The sequence below is a fragment of the Danaus plexippus genome (assembly GCF_018135715.1).
Source record: "Danaus plexippus chromosome 3 unlocalized genomic scaffold, MEX_DaPlex mxdp_30, whole genome shotgun sequence".
In the NCBI taxonomy this organism is placed as follows: Eukaryota; Metazoa; Arthropoda; class Insecta; order Lepidoptera; family Nymphalidae; genus Danaus; species Danaus plexippus.
In genome coordinates, this window is record NW_026869845.1 from 1470958 (window position 1) to 1484013 (window position 13056).

A 13056-nucleotide genomic window follows, 5' to 3' on the forward strand; every position below is an offset into this window, starting at 1 on the left:
CATTTAAAGTTTTTTTTAATATAGATTTAATTTTAAGAATTTTCTCATTAACGTGTTTCCATTGGTTTCAATAATAAGATGTTCAGGTTTTTCATCAATTTAATAAGTAAATTAATAAATTAATTAAAAATAAGTCTTATGCGACCTACACACTTTACTACAAGTAACAAATTTTAATAAATACATAATACAAATATAAAAAGAGAGGACTTTTTAAAAATAACACTGTTTAAAAATTAAATTAAACTAATGACTGTCACTGCTAATGTCAGTTCTTTGACAGACGTTTATTTCTTAGGGTCTCTGAACACTCCCATGAATAGAACAGAATTTGTTGGTTTCTCGTAGATAATGTAAACGAATGGAAAGTTGGCGATGAACACAGTGGGCTCCGCTGGTCTCGAGGAACGGAAGCCGAATATGGCTGTTGCTGCCGCCGCTACCGTACCTGGAAATAATAAGGAAATTTTTATAATTATATTTTCTACCCCCTAAATTATAAGATTTGTTAAAAGAGTTTGTTATTTATACAATATAGTGAAACCGGGAAAAATTTTAACGATATTAAAAAGATTACTCAGAAACTTCCGCTAAAACTAACGACTATTTAGTGTATAAGTTTTAATAAAATGCCTTTATAAAAGTCTATAAATCAACACAAATAGTTTTAAATATTATTAATTTTATGTTTCTAACAACTTTATATTATTAAAATTATATAGTGATGATACGATTTAATATAAATACACATAATAATAATAATAATATAAAAAAAATTGCAGAAAAATAATTCAATCTTAGGATGACATTCTATAAATTCTTTATCTTCACAGCTAATGCATAAAAAGGTAATCAAAGGTAATCGCAATCAGTATATTTTGGTATTATTTTAATTTGATTTTTTAATTAATATGTAATACAACGGTTTGTGACAAACATAACTGATAGTTCTTATTATTTAAGTAAACAGAATTTTCACATTTATTTCAGTTATGAGCAGTTGTAAAGTTAGCAGTCAAATGTTTTATGGTAATTAATATCAATAAACCTTAATACGCCAGCTCCGTACAACCGGTCATAACATTCGGAATAGATTGGTTTTGCTGAAATTGCCTTCAAATTATAGGTACAAATTCCCCTTTAGCGCACCAACGACCATAGATAACCAATATCTTTTTCTACGTCCGTCATTAAACTGTACGTTTGATGTACTTTGTATTTCTCAATTGCATGTTATATTTATTGTAAGTTTTGAATTATATGTAATAAAATATTACAAAACAAAATATATACTTAGTTAAATGGGAGCGTTATGTCTATAAACTTATTTTTTTTATTATACTATCATCTTTAGGTTTATATTGTACATAAGTATTGCATTATCGTTTCGTTCAATTTGTCAATAGTAATTATATGACTAACAATATTTACTACTACCAAAGCTTTTATACAATCTTTTATACAATTCTCGACTTAACTCTCGCCGTCTGTTGGAGAAATAGTTCTTGGTGTTGATGAAATTATTCATTTACCTAAGCTATTTATGTTATATTTTAACAAACCTGGCAATCTTGAGTTTCTCTATTTATTATTACATATAATATATAAACGGTACGCCATTTTGTTTCTAAAAATTCGTTCTAGTATTAACAAAAAATATATATTGATATCTAAGATTTTCACGAGTACGTTTTTAATATGGAACTATATGTTTGTCGCATATACTAAGCGGTAAAAGTTATCTTGTCGTTTCGATTATTTTAAAGCAATCATCATCACGGCAGACGAGATCAAAGTGTCTGACACTGAAAATATTTGGATCTTATATTTTCTAAGCTAAGTTTAATCTTTCTAAAGTATTTGATAGATTAAATCAGGTTCAAATTTACAGGAATGAAATTTAAAACATATTCGTTGTTATATAAAACCTATTTGCGACATGACATCAAACCGGTAATCATGTTTGTATCTGTAAAAACCGACTGATATAAAAATATGCTGCATCTCACCTTCTTCGTCGACTTGTATCTTAGCTTTGTGGACGGCGTCATCAAAAATGACACCACGATCTTCCATCATGGTGCTGAAGTCTGAGCTCGCGTTAAACAAGTCGCCAACACCCAGCCTTTCCAATATCTACGAAATAAAGCACGTAATTAAGAATCAACTTAACAATTGCAAAAAAATGTTAACATTCCTCGTTTGGTAACATTTTATAGATAAATTTGCACTTATATAACAGTAATCAGTGCAAAGTGTTGTGGATTATCGGCTAGCACAAGCATTATCATTTACAAGACAATAAAACAATGTTATATCTAACAACATTCCAGACATATTAAGTTACTTATATAACCATGTAACCAATTTATTATAAATTCAATAATATTACGAATATCATTATCATTAAAGAAATCTCAGAAATTTTATAAATAACGGTATTAAATAGCTGAATCGCATATTAATAAGGTTATTATGTATTCTCAAATATTCTACATGAGTTTTTTCTGTAATCGACTCGTGAGAGGACATCAATATAATAATTTAATTTATTAAACTCGTGCCACATTTAGATATTCTGATAACAAATATATATATATATTATTTATTATGGAGTTTGGTACGTCATTAATTTCATTAAATCATTTGAAATTTACAAATGCAAATAAATGAAAAAACAACGAAAAGGCAGAAATTATTAAATTACAATAATATATTGAAATAATAGTTTAAAAGATTTTATTTTTCTTAGAAATTATATGATTTAATGGACTGAATTCTACGTATGATTTGATAGGTAAAATTTACAGTTATATTCTATCTTAAATACATAAAAATAATACAGATATGTACCGGTCTAAGTTGTAGACTCCTTTCGATGGTAAATTTGGGAATTTCGACCACAACCTCCCTTCCTAGATAACCTTCTTCAACCACAGCGGCCAATCTCTCTGGCGTCAAATTTGCTATAATGTTGTTTACTCCTGAAAATTTAATTTATGATATGAATCATAATATTATATATATAATTACAATAGTCAAAAACACGCAGTGACGCGTAACTGTGTTTAAAATAATAATAGATTTGTATTTATTGCTGATTGTCCCAACAATAAATGTTCCCAAACATTACAACAGTAAAAAACTGTTTTGCGAAATTGTTATGACATGTAATTAGTCGCGTTGATGTAAATATTTTAAATTATATCACAAAAGACGAAAAAATATAAAGAATAGCATTCCAACTGATGTGTGAAACTGTGTCATTCTAAGTGGAGTTTTAGGTCAGATTTGAACACGAGCAATGTCAAAACTAATTGATAGTTGATCTACATGTTCCGCTGCAGCTAATTAGAAGTTACATTTTATTTATTAACGCAACTGATTTGATTCATGGCTCTCGACGTTGATTGACGTTGACCGATCTTAACAGAAACATGTCCGATAATGTGATCGCCAAAGGAAAGCTGATTAATATTGTCAGTCTACGTTACAATGGAAGTTCGTTACAGTCATATTTCCTAATGTTTAAACTTTAATAATATATTAATGGATAAAACCCATCCAGGGCCAAAAATTTCATACTTTTATTAAAATATTTTCTTATAGTGACATTTATTACTGTTATGTTTTAATAAAGATTTACTAAATAAATTCAATAGTATGAACTAACCTTCCTTCATAGAGTAGGGTGGCAATAAGATGTACATGCTGATGTCATTGCCCTTGTAAGGCAATTCCAGGATCTGTGCTCCCAGCTCGTCATTCACCACTGATAAAATAAAATTAAACAATCTTAAACATTATGGATTTTAATTTAAGGTATAGTTTTAGTTGTTCAAAAAAGATTTTTAAACAACAACAGCCTGTTAGTGGAAGTTATATGCATTATTTATACTTAAGCGTTTAAATAAACCTTTGTTGAATTATAAATAGTTATTGGAATACAATTGTGAACAGGTATGACTAATAAAAAAATATGTATAATGTGTATATCGTCATGCATATGTCATGGGCAATAAAATCAGTATGAATGTATTATATTTTAATGCAAAATAAAATTGATAGGTCTAAAGTGTATTTATATTTTACTCACTGAAGTGGAATTGTCCTTTTTGTCTCATAAAATGTGTGAGGGTCTGACGGGTTTCCGAGACGAAGAATACTTGTTTTTTGGTGCTTTGAGCTTGGAATTTTGATGCCCAGACGCCCTTGAAGTAAGCTGCGTTGGCGAGAACGAGCTTGGTTGCTTGGGTTACGCCAGAAGGAGGAATGAGGTCTTTGATATTGTTTTTAGTGACGTGGGCCACCCACTCGTTGATATGTTCTACAGCAACTCCGGGGTGATCGTGGAAATTCTGAAATGAATAAAATTTTGAAATGACTCGTATGTTGTTTCATAGAAAAGTAGTTATTTTTCAAAAGTTTGACTCTTAGACTTGGACAAAATGCTGAAAAGATAAATTTTATGTCTTATTCTATTCTAAAAATGAGATAGAACTGGCTTTCTGCGCACGCCAATACTAAGGAATGAAATGCAAATCATGCTGGTCAAAAAATATAATAAAATACAGTTGCAGCTTAATTATGATAAATTACCAAAGTTTATTATATATCTCGTAAAATGTATAAATAGTTATTTTAGTGTTATTCAACTCACCAGGCCCGATAATTCGCCACCAAAGGCATCTTTGAAGCATTCTCTGACTTGAAGCGCTGTGTCAACGAACATCTTATTAACGTTTGTGAACTCATAGCTGTCGCTGTTGTTGTTCACGGCCCGCAAATGTTTGTCCACTTTGTATGCCATCAACAGGTTCACCTTGTCCTGTAATGACATGAATATGTGATTGAAAACATGTTCTGTGCATTCTTTTTTCAAACTTTACTTATATCATGCCCACTTATTCATTGATAGCGTTTAAAGTTTTGATTTACCTGCGTGTCAGCGATGCGCAGTGATTCTTTCAATGCTTTTTCTGTTTGACCACCAGCAGCAAAATATCCAAGAAGTAGGGCGTGGTATACGGAGAAAGGTGAGAAGAATACGTTGTCATTAGGAACAGCCTCGTTGATCACATTGAAGAGATTTAATGTAAATTCCAACTGATTTTTATACAATGTTGCTCTCGCCTCCGCATTTAGTTTCTTTGAAGCGTCATCTTTGGTAAAGCATTGACTGTTCACTGTAGTTGAAAACCCGAGTAACAAAATAACTCCGAATCTCAGCATTATCTGTAAAAGTATAAAGTTTTCGGTATAAGTTTATAAAAATCTACGGATAGTTTTATTGAAGTGATTATTTTAAACGGACAGATAATAAATAACTGTTTAACACAACCGACGGTTCATAATTGTTAATACGCCGTTTGCAGACAGAGTTCATCACAAAGTTCTTTTCACCGTCACTTTCTACGCGTGATGGAGGGGGGAATGCAGTCATGAGAGGGCATTCCTTTTGACCGCGACGTACATTAAAACATGAGTGATTACATATTTATAATAATGCAGATTTGAAACATTACGAACCAACCAATATAATTCACTGAAGCGAGTAGAATATTAGTTGAAAGTAAGCGATTGAAAAGTTGGTATATTTCTATCTGTCCTCGTTAACTTAAAACTTAACGTATGCTTGCGACATATCCCGCTTCTTTAAAACGTTAAGGTCATCATTAGTGACATCTGGGTTTGTGGCAGATTCGTCACGATTTCTCACCACATAATCGTGTTAGCCCTGAACGCGATATGGGAAAATCCCAGAATTTAATTAACTTAGCCATGTAACTGGCATGAAGAGGAAAAAATTAGATTGAAATCGGTTCACGTTGCAGTCAAAATAATTTATGAATCATCGACATTTGAAGTCCTACAAGCTGCAGCATCATATATTAAACATTACAGTATAATTATTTATTTATATCCTGTGAACTCAACAGGAAGTTTCATATAAACACTCTGATATACAAAATTTATTTATACGTAGTACATTTCCTGTTATTTAGAGTGATTAGAAGATTTATTATTTAATACGTAGGCCATTATAAAGAGTTGAAAACGAACATTTTGGGACACTATAACAAAAAGGGAATTGAAAAGTGGAACACGATTGTGGCAATCTTTAATGTCCAAATGACGCATTCGAGAGGAAATCCCGCCATTCTCGGACAATAGCCAAACATAATGCACGGATTTTCCTTTGTTTAGAGCAGAGAAAGTCAACCGCGTCATTATAATTCGTTACACAATCGTGATAACAAACATGTGATATTTCCAGTAAATTACTAATAACTTGATTCATCTCATTCACTATTATAATATGTTACATAATCTAAATAATTCAGTTCTTATAAAAGTATAAAGGGAAAAAAGATTTGACATGAATTACTTCATTTAAACGCTCGTTTCCATGAAATAAATTATTGCCTGACCCTTAACGGGACGTGTTTATTATGAGAAATATTAAAAATATATATATCGAGGTTCGACGAGACCGTTAAAAATAAACCGTTGCATACGCCGTAAATGTACAACTTAGAAGTTAAAACGATGTACTTAAATATCAGTTTTTAATATTTTATAATTATAATATTAATTACCAAGCAATCAATCAAATGCATACAGATTAAGTCACGACTAAATATTAAAATGAAAGTCTAAACTCATTAATTAATTACGTTTCAATAAATAGCGTTTTAACTTAAAATTATATAATCATTATTGAGGTTAATTTTCATGGTTAAACTATCATTATAGATGACCTCTAATTTTAACAAATTTAAGCCTTCCGTAACATAACTTGAATTGAATTACATGCACGCGTTACAATGCTGTAATGGTTTTAAATACGCCATTGAAACTAACACAATGCTTGGTGTATAGCGACCTTACTAACACCTAGCGGTACAGCACAACATTCTATTAAATATATATACAAATACCTTTTAAATATAGAATGTAAACTATAGCATACAAAAATATTTTTTCTTAATATTACATATTATGCATCTATTATATTAGAAATTTAAAACACGGAATTTTAAATTTGAGTATGTTGAATAAATATTATTTTAAAATAATTATACATTAATTATTATGTTAGGTTAAAGTAGTAATTATATCAGAAAAAAATAAGTTAGACATTCAACGCTGAACCAAAAAACTAAAACTATTGTTTTCAAATTCCTATTTTAGTTTAAATCATTTCCATCTTATTGTTAAATATAGACACTAAAGAAACAAGCAAAATAAAAATTTTAAAAATGTCATATAATTTAAAGTTCTAGAACATAATATAATACAAGTATTTAATGTATTGTGTGCAAAATTTAAAAGCAGAAATGAAAAAAAATATCTTTTCTAAGCATTTTGTAGATTTTTGTGTACCTATAATCTTGCCATTTTCAGGATATCGAGGTATGAAAAGTACTGAAATGAGATGTGCAATTAAGAAATGAAAAACAAAATCTTTTATTAAATTATTTTAAGGATTCCGTAAGCAAATCGGAAATTAATCAAACGTTAGAGGTTAACCAAATTGTCGGTCTGTTTCCTTGTCAAGATCCTTATTACCCGGAATATAGTATTTATCATTCAGTTATTTAACGTTTTAACTGTTACATTCTGAGAAGTCAAAAACAATATACCGTTACTAACTTACACTAATAAGTAAAGAATATTATTTAGAAAGTAGCAAGATATCTTATCTATAGGAAGCTTTCTGTGGAGTTCGTATCGTATCGTATAAGGAATAATAACTTATACAGTAAAATAGTGTGAATCAGTAACAATATTCTGTATTGAATAATTTCAATGAATCTTCTGGAATTTCAAGTCAGTTTTACATACTAACATCTCCTCACATATTTTTAATTTTACAACGAAACAAAACTCATTCCATGGTACAAAATAGGGAGCAGTAGTAATTTAAGGTTGCATTTCATACAAAACAATATAATATAAGAATGTTGAAACACATATACATACGCAAAAGACACACCAAATGAGGTTAGTCCGGTTGTATTTATATATTGAGTAAACGAGGCCAAGTGTTCTTGTAACCTAACACTTGCATAAGGGTTCTGTCACACAATGACACACTAACGGCATAACAAGTAGGTATAAATCAGCAATACACCATTTATTGTAAACAAATAATAACTTTTTATCACTATTCATTTGTAATTACTGTTATAGTGCTTATTCACAACAACAATTTCTCCAATATTATGTATAACAGTCCGATAAGCAATAATGATTCCGCGAATTGATTATATTATCTATATAGCCTTTTAATTACTAGTAACGTCTAATAAAACACGAACTTTTGAAATGATTTAAATGCGATTTTTCATTAAGCAACTAAACTTAAATTAATAATTAAGTTCTGAAGACATTCCGACTTTGTGATCAAGGTGTAATTCGCTGTAAGTTCGTGTAAGGTGTAATAATTCGGTGTAAGTGCTTATAAAATAATATTCAATATTTATAAACATGTAAGCAAACAAACTATGTTACTTAGTTCAAGTCTTTGTTTTGTTCGAAAATATCTTAACAACAATAAATAGCCACCCTTTAAAAGAAATAACGAAATTGACCAAAAATATTAACTTTTTTTGTCAATTCTAAACCGTGATCTCCGATCCCTCGTCTCTCATGGTCACAAAGCATAAGCTCTTACAATAAATCACTTGTGGACGTTTTGATCTATCCGGGTCTGTCTAGTTTGTGTTCAAAGAAAATTTGTTAGTTACAAGTATAATTATTAACACTAGCTGTGCCCGCGACTTACGCCTAGTAGTTATTCTTTTGATGTTTATATTACTAAATATAGTTTAAAATATGTCTGTCCGATCAAAATAAATGCAACCCTTTCGGAGATTAGGCGTAACAAACAGACCGACAGACTAAAATCGTAAAAACAATCAATTTGGTGCATTATGAACCGAATACACGTCCATGTAAGTGAAAAGTGATTATTGACATTACAAAGCATAGATTTGTAAATAGATGGCTATCTTTAAGCGGTTTTTCGCAGGAAATCAGAATTTATAAACCGATGTCAGCTTTAAATGCAAATCCGACTCAAATTTACCGAGTACGGTCGATACTAGATAGCAAATGCTATTATTTGTGTCTTCATGCGAACCACGAATAATATACATTAGAAGCTTATCTACTTTTTAATACTTTAAAAAACAGTTTTTTTATTTTAAAATTCTCTCCGTTTCATAAATTGATAGAAAATAAATTTCGTTTAAGGTATCAATGACTCTTAAATATTACATATCAATGATTCATTCAAGCAAAATAATAAATTTTTTTATACCTAATGTCCAATTTTACGATTATTAGGTACCTAAAAATTGTCAACTTCAATGTCTCCTAAAATTCTACTGTTAAAATATGTACATGAATAATTTTGATCATCACTATGTTGAAAATGTCATTATCTTAAAGACAATTAAAAAAATGCTTTTAAAATTAAATATTTTTTTATAAACAATTTTAATAAATATAAATGAAGACGAATTAATAAATTTAAAGGAGCCCTGCTATTGAAATGTTCCAGTTCTAGTAAACCCGTCTGCCAATATAAATAACTATTTTCTGTATTAGCAACTCTACCCCCAATCAACCAGCCAACAACATTCCAAGGAAAAGATACTTGTTGAGATATTAATGCACTATGGTTAATAAAATTCACCCACAATGATTTGTTACTTTAATCTCGAAGGATAACAAACACAAACAATTCGGTTTGTATAAAATAATGAGGGTGATTAAAATAAAATAAAAAACACAACTGATTTTATAATAACATCACAGCTAACCATTAAGTTTTATAATCGTATAATTCATTGTTTACGTATGCACATACGGTAATTTGTGTCGTAACAAAACAGAATTCGTCATAGTAAATTAGAAAGTGCGTATGTATGTATGTATGTGCGTACACATATTGCACAGATCAGTTAACACATCCAACTAAATTTTTATACCTCGCTCAATTATTATTTTTATAATGTTTTTTTTAGTTTTCATTTCACAATATCCACATAAGATATTTATGTTATAGAAGTCAAAGAAATAAATATCAAAATTACAAAACGTAACATCGTTTCTTGACCAAGCGATGTGTGACGACACTATAAATATTTATGTATTTATTATATAAAAACTGGACTTACCATGAGAATGACGTCCTTAAAAATCAGCACCGTCGTCTTCACGGAAATAAAATTATAATAAATATAATTTTCCTGATGTTTTGTATAAAATTCACTAATTTTTTAACTGCAGCTACAGCTAAATCAATATATTTATTTAATTACAAAAAGCTTTAGTAACGCAACGTCCTATTGCAACCAGGTTCTGAGCCAAACTGAATGAGAGGTAGACGCTATCCTCTTTTATGTCAGTTGTTCTGTAAACTGGTATACGCTCCGACCGGTGACAGCGGATGGCAAACTAAATGCAACACACATTTATCAGCTTGCTCATTATTTATCAGGAATCGGTCTTATTACCGTCGATAATGACCATGGGTAAATCCAGCTTAGGCACAGATAATATATATTCAACCTTACTTTAAAAATAATAAAACAGTAGTATACAGACCAATGACACAGAAGTAAAATGCAATTCACTTTTTTCCATTCGAAAATTAATTATTTAAATAAAACGAATTAATGTTTATATAATATAAACAGTATTAATATATATAATATTTCAGATTAAATAAATAAAATTTTATCAACAATGTAAGAATATAAGTAATGTATATTTTTTAAATATATTCTGTATATCTCTGACAGAAAAAGATTTTCTATTCACGCATTCTTTAATGATCCAAAAGCTGAAAGAATAGTTATTTCGTTCATGACCTTAGTGTTAGTAGAACACTCACATACATTTAGAAATGTTAGAAAGTCCGAGATATTCTCATGATTGATCTATTGTTGGCCTCTTATCATTTAGTTGATTAAATACGGCCTCAATAGAATAGTACTATAAGGTATATGCTAGACAATTATTTATTTGGAGCAGCGAAAAACCGTTTAGATTTAAAATTCATAGTATTAAGTAGAATTTAAAGATAGTCTCTTAAAAAGGACAACTACTTGAAATTTTGGAAACGCGTTCAAAAAATAGACCCCGAAGCTCATATTATTTTAGGTTTAAAATTCCGTTTGACTTAAAGTCTAATTTCAAATCAATATATATTAATTGATCTCTTGCTTAGACTGGCTACGTGACAAGCAAAGTATTATAATTTTAATATTCTTCTTTTATTTCACTTTTATATTTAGAATACATCTTACACAGTTCATTTTTAAATACCAATTACTTATGAGGACAATGTTATACTCTACCATGTGGTAAAAGATTTTGAAAACCTAATCATAGAATATTATCTAATTCAATTGACGTATTGGAAATCGAACTAAATGGAAACAAAAGTTAAAATTATTAATTCGTTTTCCTACACTTGTGACTAATTTATTTCAGCTAGGAAATACATATTTAAATAACAAAATACATAACGATAAATGTTGTTTAGAGTATTATAAGTAAATAAGACATAAAAATATATGACTTATTTTTCATTTAATACTAGCATTTTTATGTAAATATACATTTTTTCAATATAAATTAATCATAAGAAAAAAAACTGGATAGTTTTTTTTTTTATAAAACGATGATATACTAAATCTTAGTACTTGAAGTCGAGTTGAAATAAAAAACATAAATGATTTGTCCACAAAGTGGACAGACGGCTTTACAGGGCGAGTTATTCTATTGAATGGATAGATAAATTTACCCTTTTCGAAAATAGAATATATGTTGTATTTAAAAAAAATAAACTTACTATTCTAGCACTGGTGTTAAGCGAACGTATTGTCTGCTCAATGATGAGAAGCTGATTACTTATTACTTTCAAACCATCGTCATACTACAATAAATCGATTCTTGGTTCAAAAATATTAGTTTCATTTCTCTTTATTTTAAATAAAAGAATAGAAATATTTTAAGAAAATTAATATTGATCATTAATACAACTAAAGAACAAAAAATATTCTAAAGGTGTCCCTTGAGGAACACATATTTTCTGAAAAGACTTAGAGGATTACCCTATTACGACATTTAGTGTCTGAAATTAGACACAAATTATACATAGTGCTACTTATCCTGCACCATAAAAGTTGTTTTTTGAAGACTTTTATAAAAAGCCTCTGACAAGTCGACAAAATCCAATGTAGGATATTTTCCCCGTCTTTGTATTTCTGTATAAGTATATCATTGATCTATCTCAACTTTAAAAATAACAAATTCAAGTAACAAAAAACTAACTGGTAAAGAGCTGGTAGATCATATTAGAATGATTTTGCTATTTATCAATATGTTATAATTGAATTTTTATGTATGTTATGAGGAGAAAGATAATGCAATTTCGATGATAATTACGCGATTCATATTACAAAACTTTCCACTAGTATTGTGGCGAATAGAGTTAATATAGAAGTCCAATATGCCTATAGCATGCCCGCTTATAGTAATTTTTACCAACCCGACGACAGAAAGACCAAACGTTGCAAAGGATATCGTCACTTTCTATAATTTTGTATGTACTTTAGATAAAAGATAAGTTAAAATAAACGTATTCTGTAAAATATCGAACCGATAGATTTTTAACGCTAATATACTTGCTGTATAATAGACCTTATGTATTAATTTTTTTTAATCACTTTTCCTTTCCATATTACTTTGAGGTTACTAAGTGAATAAAGTATGATTTCTCGGCGTCACGGGCGTGGCGAGGTATAAACAGTTCAGGCAACGAAAATTATCCATTATTTATAAGAATTTACAATGTTGGACAGACCGTGGCAAACTAATTAATTCTTGGTAAACCTGATAGAAAAATTCACCAAAATTGTATTGAATTATATGCTAATGAACTCTCAATGGACAAATCAGCAAAAAAAATAAGAACACGCTTTCTTTTGCTCTCGTACATGGTATATGCATTTTTAAAAGATTTGATTTCCGTCC

At 29.3% G+C, this 13056-nt stretch overlaps 1 protein-coding gene across 1 annotated transcript; it reads right to left on the minus strand.

Moving 5' to 3' along the window:
- Nucleotides 1–81: 81 nt before the first annotated feature.
- Nucleotides 82–10445, minus strand: LOC116766538 (serine protease inhibitor 88Ea-like). The gene is made up of 8 exons (XM_032656430.2): nt 10191–10445; nt 4939–5235; nt 4661–4828; nt 4097–4358; nt 3674–3772; nt 2854–2984; nt 2010–2136; nt 82–448 (listed from the first exon to the last, which is right to left on the minus strand). The coding sequence occupies exons 1-8, from the start codon at nt 10191–10193 to the stop codon at nt 288–290; spliced, it is 1248 nt and encodes a 415-aa protein (XP_032512321.2). The 5' UTR covers nt 10194–10445; the 3' UTR covers nt 82–287.
- Between the last annotated feature and the right edge of the window lie 2611 nt (nt 10446–13056).

Excerpts from the sequence above, each read along its gene's own strand:
- LOC116766538 (XM_032656430.2), bottom strand. Across the intron at positions 4,829-4,938 it reads TGCGCATCGCTGACACGCAG|GACAAGGTGAACCTGTTGAT; the intron begins GTAAATCAAAAC and ends ATGTCATTACAG. Across the intron at positions 2,985-3,673 it reads ACCCTACTCTATGAAGGAAG|GAGTAAACAACATTATAGCA; the intron begins GTTAGTTCATAC and ends TTAAATTTTCAG.